The sequence below is a fragment of the Trachemys scripta genome, chromosome 5 (assembly GCF_013100865.1).
Source record: "Trachemys scripta elegans isolate TJP31775 chromosome 5, CAS_Tse_1.0, whole genome shotgun sequence".
Lineage (NCBI taxonomy): Eukaryota > Metazoa > Chordata > Testudines > Emydidae > Trachemys > Trachemys scripta.
In genome coordinates, this window is record NC_048302.1 from 43,466,039 (window position 1) to 43,483,086 (window position 17,048).

General features: G+C 43.7%; 1 protein-coding gene across 2 annotated transcripts in view; it reads left to right on the forward strand.

The window, feature by feature from the left end:
* Window positions 1–17,048, forward strand: part of LARP1B (La ribonucleoprotein 1B) — a 106,243-nt gene that overhangs the window by 37,472 nt on the left and 51,723 nt on the right. For both annotated transcript variants that reach the window (XR_004645787.1, XM_034770975.1), the window contains exons 4-5: window positions 7,109–7,277; window positions 14,717–14,860. Coding sequence is in view for 1 of the 2 variants with exons in the window: in XM_034770975.1 (XP_034626866.1) it covers window positions 7,109–7,277; window positions 14,717–14,860 (313 nt within the window). In the remaining variant the exon portion in view is untranslated. The remainder of the gene's footprint in view (window positions 1–7,108; window positions 7,278–14,716; window positions 14,861–17,048) is intronic.

Here is a 17,048-nt window from a genome sequence, read left to right on the forward strand (position 1 = left end):
CCTCCTCCAAAGGGTCAACCAAAGCCTCCCTCTGAGGCCATGGAAGAAGAGGAAGATAAGCCAGATCCGTTGGTATGTCTGGTATCAATAGGATGTGTCCTCATCACCCAGCGAGGTGGTTGCTCCAGCCTCAGTCTTCCTCCAGACTATCCTAAACAATTTCAGGAGCTGTTAGTGTCATGGAAGAGCTCCAAATCTCCTTAAACGAGGTTCAGGACTCTCAGCATAAGCTTTTAAATATCCTGCACTCTCAGTAAATGAAGCCATACTAGAACCAGCAAGGGCTGTATTGCACATGCTGGCTACCTGTGCCCCTAGGCCAAAGAAGGCGGAAAAGATGTACTTTGCTCTAGCTAAGAGAGTGGAGTTCTTGTTCACCCATCCTACACAAAAGTCCTTGGTACGGTACGTGGCCAGAAGGATCCACACATCCAGCGGCCACCCCTGCAGATGAGTAGACTGTGCATCTAGACCGTAGGGGGAGGAAGATGTTTACACCTGTAGTTTAGAATCCCAAACTATCAAGTTCTTCTTGCCAGATATGATTTTCTGAATTTTTCTAAGCTCATGGACTTTAGGGACAAGTTGCATCAGGGGGACAGAGCTCAATTTCAAGCCCTTACTGAGAAGTACAGACAGATGGCTAGAACTTCACTTTAAGTTGTGCTTAGTGCGGCCAAGATTTGTGGCAACCACCATTGTGCTGTGATGGGAATTGTGGCTGTCCTCTTCAGGGTTTCCCAAGGAGGACCAAAACACTGTTGAGGACTTAATATTTAATTAGGCTAATCTTTTCAGTGAGAAAACAGACACCTCTTTGCAGTCATTGAAGGACTCCAGGGCAACCTTCTGCTCTCTGGATATATAAACATCAGCCCCAAAGAGAAAATACTATAAACACCCCTACAAACTGAGCCCCTTACCACAACCCTTCTATCATCAGCAGTTTTATGAGCCACCTCACAAATGGCAGAAAAATGCTAAGGCCAAGATACTCTTGTGATATTATCCAGGGTACAGTCTGGACCGATGAATAGCTGTGTCCCCTCAGTTCTCCAGCGTGGGGTGCCTTTTATACTGCTTCACTGAGAGCAGTCAGTCCTGGTCTGCTTTCTCTCAGCCTCCAGCATGTAAGTTACTCCCAGTTATAGTATGAATGCTATAGCCAGCCACTCTTGAATTACAACACAGAATACCACCAGCAAATTCTCAGTCCCAGACTTCCCACTAGAAATGTACGTCTTGTACTGACTACCCAGCTCTCTCCTGTACAATGTAAGCTCATATAAAGTCCATCATTTTATTGTTGGAAAATAAGATGCACAAATACTATTATCCCAGATGGAGGTTCCCAAACACTCCAGTCCAAAATACACTGGGTCTAAATGAAACAAGAAAACAAATTAACTACAAAAGAATAGATTGTGACTACAAGTGAAGAGGCATAAAGTCAGAATTGGTTACAAGAAAATAAAAGTAAATTGCAGCTAATACCTAACTTAACAAGCTAAGTGAATTCAAAGCAAAAGTCTCTCACCATGTGTTTCAGCAATCTTATTGGCTGAATTCCTTTCAGTCAAGATCCCTCCCCCCATCCAAAGTGGTTTCCTTTGTTCTTCAGATATTGTGCATGCCGTGTGTAGAGAGAAAGGGAGGAATTCTTACAGCTCTCTCTTCTTTGAGAATCATTTCCTTTTGAGGTTCAGGAAACAATGTTGCATACATTTTATCAGGGCAATAATGAGCAGCAAAGTAAGTTTTCAAATGATACCTCACAAAGCATACTCTGTACAAAACTTATCATAATCTTGCAGAAGAGGTGAACATAAGGGTACAGACTGTCGCAATGCTGCATCTTCCACTTTAAATGCAGCTACCCGGTCTCACTCCCTGATCAGGAGATATTTTTGACGAGACCATCGAGAGCTGCAAACCAATATTGATGCCATCTTCTCCCAACGCCAAGATCCACTTTGGGCAATGTTTAGAGAACTTATCCCACAATTGGTGATTGATAATAGACAAGTAGGTGCTAGATATCACCCTTCTAGCTATACCTTTTGAGTTTCTCTCCCCACCTCCAAAACTTTCTTCCTCATCCCTTTTCAAGGACTTCTCTCATGAGGGGATCCTCCAAGGAGTTGAATCTCTTCTCCACTAGGGAGCAACAGAGCAGGTACCCCGTCAACATTGGGGAAATATTTCCTAGTTCCTAAGAAGAAAGGAGGCTGGAGACTCATTCTCGAGCTGCATTGACTCAACATTTTTATTTGCAAACTGAAATTCCATGCGAGTACCATTACATTGATTTAGATTGAATATATGGGCTAAAGGTGTTAACCCAGCCACTGTCCAACATTTGACAGTGTTTAAATAAGGTTCAGGTTCAGAGCCCTCAGTCTGCTTAGTACTATTGCACAAACACCATTAAAAATCCTTTGAACCTTTTACAAAAGGATAAAGAAAAACAAAACATTTGCAATATAATAAGTAAGGCTTTCATTTTATCAACATCCCTTGTTCCCTTTCCATTTGTCTGAAGACATTTTAGAAGGTAAAAACTCCTTGTTTGACAGTTATTTAGATGGTATCAAAAAGGTATCAACTGTCCTTTTGGGGAAAGGAGAAATTAGTTATGGGTTACAGCTGCTGCTGTTGCTGTTAGAGTCTGATCCTATTTTGTCCCACGTAGTGGTTGAGATTCAACCGGAGCCAATAAAGGTTGCAATGTCATCTGGGTCCCTCTCTCTGTCCCATTCTGGGCATCTTTCAGGATCGGGTTGAAGAAGGTCCAGCATCCCACAAGATGGTGGGGGTGGCAGTCAGAATGATAAAGCTGGCTCCAGTAGCCAGTACTTCTCAGTCTCTTTAAGGACCTACAGAGAGAGAGGTTGGGGAATAGTCCATGTCATCATTTTGTCTACTAGTTAAGCCTGTTTTCGTACACACCAATTTTGGTTCACAGATTTCTCATATTTACCAAGCATGATCTTTACACAGTCCTTGCGTTATATCAGTAGGCCTTTTTGTTTGAACTAATTCAGGCTTTGTCTCCCTTTCATAAATTTTGACCTCAACATTTGTAGGTTGTTGTGGCATCTTATGAACATTCATTTTTTTTTTTTACTCTTGAGCTCCCAGTTAGGTAAATTTGTAGACCCAGTTATCACAACAGTACAATGGCATCAATAACATCATCCCCAGAAAAGGACACACGGCTCACAGCTCTTGATGTGAAATAAGTGCTTTCATTTGGCAATTCACTCCACAGATGATTCCTCAGGTTGTGGTAGGCCTCCAGCACTATAAATTCAGGGTATTTCCTCTTGGGTTAACTACACCTCCCAGAGCCCTCACAAAAGTGTTCTCAATAGTAGCAGCTCAGATGAGGCAACTCAGAAGCTTACACGATTTGCTTCTGATGGGCAGCTCTTGCCTGGAGGTCTCAATGCCAACCTCATTGCTGTTCCACCTTCTAGTATCCCTGGGAATCTGCATAAACATCTTGTCTACACTGACTTCAACACAGAGCATAGAACTTATAGGATCTACCTTGGATTCAATCAGGGCAAAGGCTGACCTCCCTAAGGACAGATTTCATGACATGGGCATTCAGATCTAGCTACGCAAAGCCTTTGATCATCAGTTCAGATATGCCTCACTTTTCTGCAGCAGATGGCATCATGTACTTATGTGATGCCATTTGACAGACTCCAACTCAATTGCCTACAAGCTTGGCTCTGAACAGTGTATACACCAGAGCAAGCAAGCATGATCACCTTAGTGACAGTCCCCACTGAGTTGAGGGTCTCACTGAAATGGGGAGGTACCTTGTACATGTTTGTGGGGGCTTCTCTTTCTGTCCTGCACATCTGACAAGATAATTACAGATGCCTACCCGATAGGCTGGGGTCATATAACATAAGGCACTTGGATGCCTAAGAAAGCCAGAATCCACACACAACTTGTAGAACTGAGACCTGTATGAGAACCTTGCAAAGCATTCCTAGCACTCCTACAATCCCAGAATGTCCTGATAATGTCAGACAATATAACTGTGTGTGACACACAAGCATGGAGGGGTGAGATCCATCTCCCTTGTTTATAGAAATGATCAACTTATGGCACTCTATTGGCAGTGTACCTCTTGAGAGCCCAAAATTCACCGGTGAACAGCCTCAGCAAGCATTTTGCCACCCATCAGAAATGTGAAGTATGTGATTCAGTGATAAACAGGATCTTCAATCAGTGGGGAACCCTTCCTTTGGACCTGTTTTCCCCCAGGCATACAGGAATAGCAACATATATTGCTCCAGGGGAGCTGAAAGACAGTACTCCAGAGATGATGGTCTCCTACTGCCTTAGTCAGATCACTTGAGCTATTTCTTCCTTGTCATCCCTCTTTTACCTCAGTTCTTAAGATTTGACTGGACAGGGCACGCAACAGCCTCATGACCCCCAAACAGCCCAGACGGTTCTGATTGCCAAGTCTCCTACAAATGTCATCCTGTCCACCTATCAGCATTCAAACCTTCCCAGACATCTTGACACAAGAGAATGGCTGCATCAGGTATCCCAACCCAGATGCTCTTCTTCTCACAGTTTGGTATTTGGAGAGCATCAAGCCTAGAATGGTCCTAATCTGAAGCTGTGGAAACAATCCTTAAAAATATCAGAAAGGACTCCATCAGAAAATGTTTCCTAGCCAAGTGGAAATGTTTCTCTATCCGGGTCCAGCAAAACCATGTATTTCCAGAGACAGCAGATATTCCTGCCATTCTGTACTATCTTCTTACTCTTAAGAGAAATGGGCCTTTCCTTTAGCTCGCTACACGTTCATCTGGCCACATATCAGCATGTCTCCTGCCAATGGACATTTATTCAGTCTTTACTCATTGAGTAACAGCTAAGTTTTTGAAGGGTCTGTTCAGAAACTTTGCACCCTTCACTGAGATCTTCTAAATCCCTTTTTGAACCACTAATCAGGTGTTGCCTGCCTTGCCTGTCAGAGGAGGTCATGTTCCTTGTTGCCATCACTGCAGCCAGAAGAGTAGGTGAATTTGGGGCTCTAATGACCGGTGCACTATACATAATAGTCCATAAGGACCAAGTCTCACTACAATTACACGTGAAATTTTGTAATTTCACATAAACCAGTCAATTCACTTACCTGTGGAGTTTTTTTGTCCCTGAAGCCCCATGCCTCAAGCAAGACTATTCCCTTGATGTTAGGTGAGTATTGGCATTTTATCCGCAGAGAATGAAACAGATCAGAAAATTACCTAGACTGTTTGTTTGTCATAGCAGACCAAGTATGAGGACAAGCTATATCCTCTCAAAGAAAATAAGTGGATTTATGATTGTATCCTTGGCACAGCTTCCTTCACCTCACAGGGTAAGGGCTCACTCTACAAGGGCACAAGAAACCTCTGTAGTATCACTTCATGAGATGCCCTGGCTTGATAGCTGCAGGGTAGCTATTTGGAGTTGCATCCACCCATTCAGTAGACCTTATTCCTTGGTCCAAGATACCTCTGTTGACACATCCTTTGGGACAGCATTTATATCGCCTCTATTCTTGCACCCTCGTCCTTTTGAGTACTGTTTCAGTCACTCACAGTGGAATACACATAAGCACCAGCACTTGAAGAAAGGGAAGTTACTTACCTTATTGTAACTGGAATTCTTCGAGATGTGTAGTCCCTAGTTGTATTCTATTACCCACCCTCCTTCCCTGCTGCTTTGGATCATGACAAGATTCATACTAGAGAAAAAACTAGAGGTGGTCAGTCCACTTCACTCCTTATATCTTCAGAGTGGAGTATGAGTAGAGCGGAGGTGAAAGCATGGACCAACAGACACCGTTTGCAAAAATTCTCTGGTCTCAAGCATGTGGTCCACCTTCTTACCCACAGTGGAATACAGATAGGGACCACACATTTTGAATACAATAAGATAAGTAACTTCCCTTTCTTATATTTTGCTATAATTTAGATAATTTCACTTTAACAAGATATCGTTTATACATTGTTATTGAAAATACTTATAATTGTATATTCTGTAGTGTTACATATTTAGTACACCTAATTGTTGTAACTGCATTCTAAAGTTAATTTTTGTAACTTAGAAACATTTTTAAAATGAAAACTTAGAATCTGTTTAATAATAATACAGGGAGTCCTTGGACTTACGACACAGTTCATTCCTCAGAATTGTTTTGTAAGTTGAAATGTAAGTCAAAACTGCTTTTCCCATAGGAATCAATGGTGTGTGTGGGGGATTGTTCCTGAACCGAGGTTTGATGCACTATTTTCACCACAATAACCCAGATTTTTGTACTAAATGAATTATAGATGACTAATGTAGCAACATCAATGTATTTATTTGGTAAACCGCATTCAAATAAACACACACAATCACACATGCTTTGACTTTCCAGAACTTTTTGAATTCTGTAAAAAGCAAGCCCAATTCTGCATAGTATGGTGCTGACATTCGGAGCAGCCGCCTGTCTGCCCAGCCAGCCCTGCTGCTCCAGAGAAAAATTAAGGGAAACCAGCCCCAAGACTTCAGAGAAGCACCATACTATGCAGAATTGGGCTTGCTTTTTACAGAATTGCTTCTAAATAACTTTATGGTCGCGTTATAATGAATGAAGCTGGAAGGGGGTCCCTTGCAGTCGCTTGTCTGATTGGCTTCCATGACCAGGGTAGCTTGTTTTTGATCGGCTCCCAGCCCCGGGCTCAGCCAGTCAGAAAGCTTGAACAATGAAATCAGTGATTGGCTGAGGTTCAGCATGTGATGTGTGCTGTTCTCCCTGCCAGCTTTTGTCGTAAGGGCAAAACAAGCGTCACAGGGGTAAAATGGGCAGTCAATTGAAAAGCATTGTAAGTGGCGTCCAACGTAAGTGAGTGTCGTAAGTCTGAGGACTCCCTTAAAATAATAATTTATAATTTACACAGCTCATAACTTTGGAGCTTATCATGCTCAAAGATGGAGAACCACTTATCTTAAGTCATGTTAATAAGTACAGAAACTTGCTTTAAATGTAATTTATGCTGTCCGCATCCATAAAATCATGTTAAATATTTAGCAATATCTCTTGCAGTGCAAAACCATAAATCATCAGAATAAAAAGCCACTAAATAAAAAAGAAAAGGAGGAGAAAACTGAAAAGAGAGCAAGCAGTGAAATTGAGAACCCGCAAGCAAAGCCTGATGGTCCTGGAGAAAATGTCAGTGAAGATGAGGCTCAGTGTAACAATCAAAGGAAAAAAGGTTGGTCGAGGCACTACGCAAAATAATAACTCAGAATTGTTATAGCATTACTAAATTTTTTTGATAATAAACCTTCTTCCAGATGATAGGAAGGTGAGTGACTTGACATGCTTTATGCTTTTCTATTTTCTCCTTTCAGTATGTGCATGAGATTGGATACGATGTGTGCAGTGTAAGGTTTTAAAACTTCCCCCCTGACCTTCTCATTTTTGAGGTGTCATAGAAGATTAGGGTTGGAAGAGACCTCAGGAGGTCATCTAGTCCAACCCCCTGCTCAAAGCAGGACCCACACCAACTAAATCATCCCAGCCAGGGCTTTGTCAAGCCGGGCCTTAAAAACCTCTGAGGATGGAGATTCCACCAATTCCCTGGGTAACTCATTCCAGTGCTTCTCTACCCTCCTAGTGAAATAGTGTTTCCTAATACCCAACCTAGACCTCTCCCACTGCAACTTGAACCCACTGCTCCTTGATCTATCATTTGCCACCACTGAGAACAGCTGAGCTCCATCCTTTTTGGAATCCTACTTCAGGTATTGAAGACTGCTATCATATCCCCCCTCACGCTTCTCTTCTGCAGACTAAACAAGCCCAGTTCCCTCAGCCTCCCCTTGTAAGTCATGTGCCCCAGCCCCCTAATCATTTTCTTTGCCCTCCACTGGACTCTCTTCAATTTGTCCACATCCTTTCTGTAGTAGGGGACCCAAAACTGGACACAGTACTCCTGATGTGGCTTCACTAGTGCCGAATAGAGGGGAATAATCACTTCCCTCGATCTGCTCGAAGTGCTTCTACTAATGCAGCCCAATATACCGTTAGCCTTCTTGGCAACAAGGGCACATTGCTGACTCATATCCAGCTTCTCATCCACTGTAATCCCCAGATCCTTTTCTGCAGATCTGCTGCTTAGCCAGTCGGTCCCCAGCCTGTAGCGGTGCATGGGATTCTTCCATCCTAAGTGCAGGACTCTGCACTTGTCCTTGTTGAACCTCATCAGATTTCTTTTAGCCCAATCCTCCAATTTGTCTAGGTCACTCTGGATCCTATCCCTACCTTCCAGCGTATCTACTTCTCCTCCCAGCTTAGCGTCATCCGTGAACTTGCTGAGGGTGCAATCTATCCCATCATCCAGATCATTAATAAAGATGTTGAACAAAACCAGCCCCAGGACCAACCCCTGGGGCACTTTGCTTGATACCGGCTGCCAACTAGACATTGAGCCATTAATCACTACCAGTTGAGCCCAACAATCTAGCCAGCTTTCTATCCACCCTATAGTCCATTCATCCAATCCATACTTTTTTAACTTGCTGGCAAGAATACTGTGGGAGACCGTATCAAAAGTTTAGCTAAAGTCAAGATGTATCATGTTCACCGCTTTCCCCATATCCACAGAGCCAGTTTTCTCATCGTAGAATGCAATCAGGTTGGTCATGCATGACTTGCCCTTGGTGAATCCAAGTTGACTGTTCCTGATCACCTTCCTCTCCTCCAACTCCTTCTCCACAGTAAAATATGGAAAATAAAATGGATACTGTATTGTATGTATCTTGCAAAGACACATTTTTAAAACTCAAATGGATAAAGTATAACCCATACACTTAGATTAGTTTGTGGGACAGCACAAATCATGAGAACTATAAATAAGTCTGAAGTTGGAAAATAACTTAAGATCTATAAGCCTTCAGCTTTAAGGAATTCTGGATAGGTTGTATACTGGTATTTAAGGCAAATATATCTAAAAATTGCAGAACACTTTCTAAAAAACATTGATCTAGAGTTGCAAATAGTGGATAATGCACAAAATTGGAAATTCCAAAGACAGCTGAGTTCTTCTATTAGAGAATCACACGTCATATTCTTGGCTCTTATACAATATGCCAGGCAAGAACAAAATTTGTGTTCTATTAGCAGAGAATCTTATGATATGGAACACAGTTTGGTATCATTAATACCTATAAAACTGACAAACAATACTTGTTAAAACAGAGGTCTCCACTACAGGGGTAAAGGTCTTGGTGCTCTATCACATGAAACTGTTGTTTTTTGTAATGATAATGGTGAATTTGTGTTGATGCAAAAAATGTCAACTTTAAAATACCTTTTCCATCAGAAGTCTGAAGAACTTAAATCCGAATTATCTGATTCATCTGTTGATACCTGATTTTTTTTTTTTATTCATGATCCATATTGGACGCTTTTTTTGGCGGGGGGCATAAGATTTAAGGTGTCTTGCCCACCTCCCAACCAACTGCAGAATAGCAGATGTTATTGTTAAAGAGCTAGTGTTAGGAATCTTTTTACCCTTTCGCTATTAAGATATTTTTCTTATATGCCTCATCTTAGTGTTTGTTATACTTTAGCATACCACAACCTAACATCCCACATTCTTCTTTGAATGATGGTCCATATGTATATTCCACACACAGGTATGCATGTGTGCCATGCATCTAAGTCTGGAAATACTTCAAAGCAGCATCTGTTGGCCCACATATGTACATTAGCTCACCTCATGCTCCAGACTGAGGGTATAAGAGGCAGCGCGGGTCAATGCTTCTCCAGTTCCTTACTGATGCATGGCCTGAGTTACAATTGTCATCCTTTTCATTGCATAACTTTATTTACAATTTTTTTTTTTAAATAGTTGTATTCTTAAGTTAGTTAAAATGTATAGTATAAAGTATTTTTCTCCCCAGTTGGGGAGCCTCTCCCCAGCTCTGGGACTATGCCCAGAGTCCTGGGATTCAAGAATTGCATCTCCTGCCATTGATCTCTCCATCAGTGACAAATATCAATGCAGCCTGTACTATCAGGGTGCGGCATATATCTCTGCGAAGTGCAGTGTCTGTTGCTCTTTCCTGCCCAGGAACTTTGCCTATGGAAGCCCTGATGGAGAATGCTATGACATCCCTCTCTGATATGGGCCATCGGAACCCCTATGTACATCAGCCCCCTCAATTGATCAGCGGTGTCTCTCCAAGCATGTGCCTTGGAGTCGAGCCCTCACCATCTGAGCCCATCTTTGCTAGGTGCTCCCATGGGAGCAAGGACAAATCCCTATTGAGGACTCTAGGGTTCTACCTCCTATCGTTTATTTGTCCACCCTATTTTTCCATTTCTTCCCCACCCACCGGCTTTGCACCCTGCGTTCAGCCCGCCCTGGTTATGGTCCTATGAATCGTCAGGATGGACATTCGCTGATTTTGTCTACAAGTGATGGACTGGACCCATTGTCGGTACTGCCTCATCCATGTAAAGACTGTCCAGTTGCTGCAGATGCATTGGATCTGTCAGTTTTAACCATGGGAACTTCTCAGGCAGGAGGGCATACCAAGACTTGTGTAACACTAGAGGATATATTCCTTCCTTATCCATGGTCTCCATTTCTTTCTGGCCTGACCCTCCCGAGGGATGTCATTATCCAGAGGAGACAGCTACATAACTATCCTAGGAGCTGTCTCACCTCCAGCCTTCTGGCAGGAGTTCCCCGGCACTGAGAGCACTGCTGCTACTGATGGAGCAATTCTTGAACAGAGATGAATCAGAGGAGATGGCCACACGGGTATCTCCATGGAGGCAGCTGAGCCCCAATAGACAGTCGAGAGGTTCCACCGGGTACGATGCAAGGACCACTGGTAGTGATTTCCTTGGGAGTTCCCCGTAACCGATTGATCCCTCTTTCTGGTCTTATTGGGGTTTGTGGGATCCTTATGGCAGGCATCCGGACCCCTTTCAAGTTATATCACGCCTCTTCCTCTTGCAAGCTGGTTCCGTCCATGTACCAGGAGGAAGGAGGTGGAACCTGATCCGATGGTATCACTGGGTGCTTCTTCATTGGACAAGGTGGTCACTACTTCCTCAGATTTTGTCAGGTTGGTGACAGGGTTTTTAATACAACTTTTAACTGCCCTGGGCATTTGCGTGAATGAAGAAAAGTATGTTACCCACCAGTCAATAAACTTTTTATAGGGGCAAAATTTGGACCCAGTTTCTACGAAAGCGTTCACAAAAGGTTTCATGCAATGAGCAATTTGATGTCACACATCACCCACAGAATGTGAGCCACAGTACACAAGTGTCTTTCACTTTTAGGCCACGTCGCCACGTGCACCTGTGACTCCTTTTGCCAGACTCCACTTGCAGTGCCTGCAGGCTTGGCTCCACTTGATCTATCAACCAAGCAAGGACCACATCAACTCCAAGGTGGTAGTTCCTGCTAGAGTCGTCGCCTCCCGAACTAAGGGCTTGGCTACACTTGCAAGTTCGAGCGCTTTAAATCAGCTCCGAGCACCCTAACTCCTGAGGTGTCCACACTGGCAAGGCACATAGAGCACCTGGACTCTGTGGCTGGAGCGTCCCAGTAATCCACCTCCATGAGAAGCATAGAGCTTGCTGTGCCCTGGCTGAAATGCTGGGGTGTCAGTGTAGACGACGTGTTGCATTACTGCACTGTGATTGGCCTCCAGAAACATCCCATAATCCCTTGAAGTGGCCACTCTCATCATTGTTTTGAACTCGGCTGCAGGCATGCGGATATCCCCTTTCAAAGCTCCGTTTCTGACAGCTGGCATGCTTATCTGCTCCGGGTCACAAAGCAAACCGTTACTGTGGAATGCTCCTGCTGCAGAGGCAGGGGTGGGTGTGTGTGTGTGTGTGTGTGTAAGAGGTGGAGGGTGGGGGCTGATGTCGTTAGGGTTTCCCCCTTCCCCCTGCAACTGTCTGAACTTACAAGACAGCATGCTGACACACTCTCTGCTCCCAAAACACAGTCTCCCCCCCACATACAACATACTCCATCACACTCCACCCACCCACCCACCATTTGAAAAGCATGCTGCAGCCACTTGCACACTGGGATAGCTACCACAATGCACTACTCTCTGTGGCGTTGCAAGAGCTGCTAATGTGGCCATGCCACTGCGCTTGCAGCTGACAGTGTGAACACATGGCAGCGCTTTCCCTGCTGCTGTCTCCGAGGGCTAGTTTAACTCCTGGGGCTGTACATGTGCAAGTGTAGCCATAGCCTTAGTGGTCAAACCCAGAAAAGGTCATAGTGGGAGTTCCCTTTAGCAATGCCACTTCCAGACACTTCCCTTTTGGGGTGGGATGCTCAGGGCACTAGGTCCCCATGAGAGGCCAGACTACATATAAACTTATTAGAAATGGGTTTGATCCTTCTTGCATGCAAGATCTTTCTTTCACTTATATGCTCACTCTGTATACACATAATATTGGACCTTATCACCATGGTGGTCTGTGTCAACACATAGGGAGGTCTCATCCACTCTGCTAGGAAGTTGTCAGACTTCGGAACAGGGATGTCAGGAACCGCATTGCGATATAGGCCACATATCTTATGGGTATTCACAACTCCCTGGCATATAAATTAAGCAGTAGCTTCTTGATAGGCCATTCGTGGGAGGTTCATGACGCAGTCCTAAGTGAGATTTTGCTCAGCAGGTTATTTTGCTATGGGACCTCTTTGAGTTGCAAATGAACAGAATGCTCCGCCTATTGTGACTCTCAAGGTGACACTTTGCTGATGTCCTGAATGAACGGCCTCAGATTGCCTTTCCTCCCATTCCTCTGTTTCTGCAAGTCATAGGGAAGATGCATCGCAACAAAGCCAACATCATTCTCAACATTATGCGTGTGACGAAGTGGGTATTCACCCCCGAAAGCTTATGCTCCAATACATCTGTTAGTCTATACGGTGCCACAGGACTCTTTGTTGATCATTCTCCTTGTACCCCACTGATCCAGACAGCTTTGGTTCACGGAATTTCTATTGATGTCTGCCCCCCCACCAATCAGGATCTGCCCGTTCCTGGATCTCCTGAACCCAGATGGGGGAAGACAAAGCATCCCAATCTGGAACATCCCAATCTGGGTTCATGCCACGTCACATCCTGGTTTTTGGATGGGTGTTGGAAATAGGATGCTCTTCTTCAGCCCCAGTTCAGGTGATCTTTAGCCAGAGTACAAAAGAGTCTACTAGAACCTATCATCAGACTAAATGGAGACACTTTTCAGCCTGGGCGCAACAACATCATTGTTCTCCAGATAGTCTAGAACTAGAATGGCTGCAGTATATCCTGTCCCTGAAGACTTCCGGGGTCTCTGCTGGCTTTTTAAGAGTATACCTAGCAGTGATTAGTACCTTCCTTCCTAAAGTGGTCTTTACTCTCCCAGCTACAGTATGATTCATGAAAGGCCTGATCAGGATCTTCCCACCAGTGCTTAAACCTACTCCTCAATGGAATGTTAACCTTATCCTGTCCAAGCTCACTAGTCCACCTTTCGACCCCATGGCGATTTGTGCCATGTCCACCTGTCTATAGATGGCATTCTTAATCGCTGTCACCTCAGCTAGGAGGGTCAGCGAGCTCAGAGCTATCATGGTGGACCCTCCTGATACAGCATTTCACAAAGAAAAGATTTCTTTTTGACTACAGCCAAGTTCCTTCAAAGATTGAGTTCCACATCAAACAATACTTACCTTTATTTTTGCCAAAACCTCACACTTCCTCTGAAGACACGAGAGTTCTCCCCTTTGATGTCCGGCAGGCCCTGGTGTTCTAACTACAAAGATCCAAGCCTATTGGGAAATGACCCAGACTCTGTCACCATAGCAGGTATTTCATGGGCAAGCCATATCGTCCCAGAGGATTTCTAAGTGGGTCTCAGGATGTGTCTTAAAGTGCTACAAGATATCAAACATTCTTCCCCTTGGGGGTATCATAGCTCACTCCATCCCTATTAGACATTCAGTTGCAGAACATCTGCAGAGAGGCCACCTGGCGTTTGATTCACACATTTGTGACATACTGCGCTCTAGTTCATGCCTTGGCTATGAATGTGGCGGGATCAGTAGTGCTGCAAGCATCTTTGCTACCAGCTTCCTCTTACCAGCCTCTGGCCAGCAGTATTTAGACTAATCACCCATGTGTGGAATACGCATAGGGACATTCACTCGAAGTAGTGGAGGTTACTTACTGTAAATGGAGGTTCTTCAATATGTGTGGTCCCTATCTGTAGTCCACTGTCCCTCCTCCCCCCCATCCCCTATGCTTTGGATCCTGTTGGATTTGCAGTAAGAAGAGGAACTGGAGAGGTGTCAACCCACACTGCCTCTTAAGCCCTTGGTCGGGAGCATGAGGAGAACTACTGTACATGTGCGGGCCAACGGACACTGCTTTGAAGAAGTTCTGGACTTGGGCGCATGTCTTGCATGCATACCCACATGTGGAATATAGATAGGGACCACCCATCTCGAAGAACCTCCAGTTACACTAAGTAAACTAATTATTTAAGAGCTACTTATTCTTCCTTTAAAAATTAATTATACAATTTATTTTAAACAGCTAAATTATAGTGAAATGCCTAGCTGCCCCATAGTTAAAGTTGAGAATATATATATTTTTTTCACTCTTTTTTAAGGTAACAAGCAGAAGTGGGTACCACTTCATTTAGATGATGCAAGACCAGATAGCCAAGAAGGAACAGGCTCTCGAAATAGTTCAAGATCTCAGCCAGAAACGAGCAAATTAGTGCCATACAACAACAGACGAAACGAGTCAAGAAGTAAGTGGTTTTCAGTCCTAACTCTGGCTTTTACAGTGGTTCCCAAGTGTAACTTATAATGTTTGTTCATTGAATGTTCATGTCAGTTAAAGTAAAACACTGATAGAAACTAAGTATGTTGTGAGACTGGATGTTAAGGCCTGTCCATGTCTTCTGTCCAGGGCCTTTTTTCTTGACCTATTATTCCAATATTAAGTGTCTCCTGAACAGACTTTAGTAACATGGTTGGTTGTGCAGAAACTTGACTTTAGTGTTAACAATGCAATAATTTATCTGAAAGAACTAAATTGTAGTTCATTACTTTGAGTAACTGAATAGCGAACGGAAAAAAATTGTTCTTTAAAACTGTTTAAGATTTTGACTCATGGTGTGTGTGTGTGTGTGTGACGCTCTGTACCTCAGGGGAACACCCTACACTCACATGTTCATCTTTATAAAATGATTGTGTGGTATCCAATGCAAAGTTTGTCATGTTGGGTGTTTTTGGAAGGCTCATGATGCACTGAGGTTGTTATAGTAAGGTTATAGGTTATAATTTCATGTAATATAGTTATGAGGCTGAAAATGTATCCTCATGGCTTAAAGCAAGCCCATGCAAAAACTCTCCAAGAACAGAGAGGCAGTTCTCACCTCATCAGGGCATGGATGGGACAAACCCAGCCCAGCCTTACAAGAACAATTTAGGCAGTTTAGGCAGCAATAAAATAATCTGTTACTCCCTGGAGGGACTCATCCCTTTCCTTTGGTCAGTTTGAAACTGCGATGAGGTAATGCTCACTTGACTCTGAGGTGGGGGTGCAAAGCCAAGAGGAAAGAAAGGACACGATAAAAGGGAGAGACATTTTGCTATGCTCTCTCTCTCCCACCTACATCTACAGACACCACCACCATCAAGCGACTGAAACACTGATCAAAGGGGAGAGCCTGACTGAAAAGCCAGCCTGTGGTGAGAAGCATCTAAGTTTTTAAGGACATTGAAAATGTTAAGATCAGCTTAGAATACGTTTTGCTTTTACTTCATTTGACCAAATCTGACTTGTTATGCTTTGACTTCTTATAATCACTTAAATCTACCTTTATAGTTAATAAATCTGTTTATTCTACCTGAAGCAGTGCATTTGGATTGCAGTGTGTCAGAGACTCCCCTTGGGAGAACAGGCCTGGTGTACATATCAATTTCTTTGTTAAATTGACAAACTTTTATATAAGCGTGCAGCGTCCAACAGATATAACTGGACACTGCAAGACAGGTTCCCAGGGTTGTGTCTGGGACCAGAGATATTGACTAGTGTCATTCGCTTGCAAGCAGCTGGGAGCAGCTTACATGCCATAGGCTGTGCATATGAACAGCCCAGGAGTGGGGATCCTCACAGCAGAGCACAGTAAGGTTGGCTCCAAAAGTCAAGGATTGGAGAGGCCTAGCAGATGACTGGTCCAGATAACACCAGAAGGGAACGTCCGTGTGTATACATGCACACAATTGCAAATAATAAATCACTGCCAAGTACATTGTTAACAGAGTTAAGGTTGTTTAGCACTGACTCATGCCCTTTCAGAATGTGGAGAGTGGCCAAACTTAATCTCTCAAAACCAGAAAATAAAAAGTTAAAGTGATGTCTGTCTTACCACACCCCCACACAACCTTAAAGCTGCCCTTTTGAGAGATGAGAGGATGGTACCCTTTTTGAGCCAGTGGAGCACAGCAAAGAGAGTGAAGGTTAGTGTGTGAGGAGGTAACTCTTAAACTTTTCTTGATTACGATATATGTTGAGTTTAGGTCCAGTTTAGCAAATGTGTGCAGGTCAGGTTTAGCTAACTCTTGACCACTTTACTGACTCCAAACAAACCACTCAAGACTTGTCAAATGTTAATACCTGTTCATCCTTATCCTAAGCCTTTCCTCGGAGACCTCACCTTACCTTCAGTTAGCCCTGACTGAGCCTTATAGTATACTATGATGTATGCCAGAAGACCACTGGAACTCCCCTGAGCCATAGCATGGCACAGAGGATCCATGTCAGTGAGAGTGCCAATGCAGATGTGAAATTCTGGTGAGCACTGAACATGTAAGAGAGCTAGAATGAATTGAAACAATCTTGTTTTCCCTAATCTTGTTGAAATACCTACTGCAGTGTCAGCCTCTGTAGGACACAGTGGCAGTTACTCCACCAACCTTGAAACGCAACAG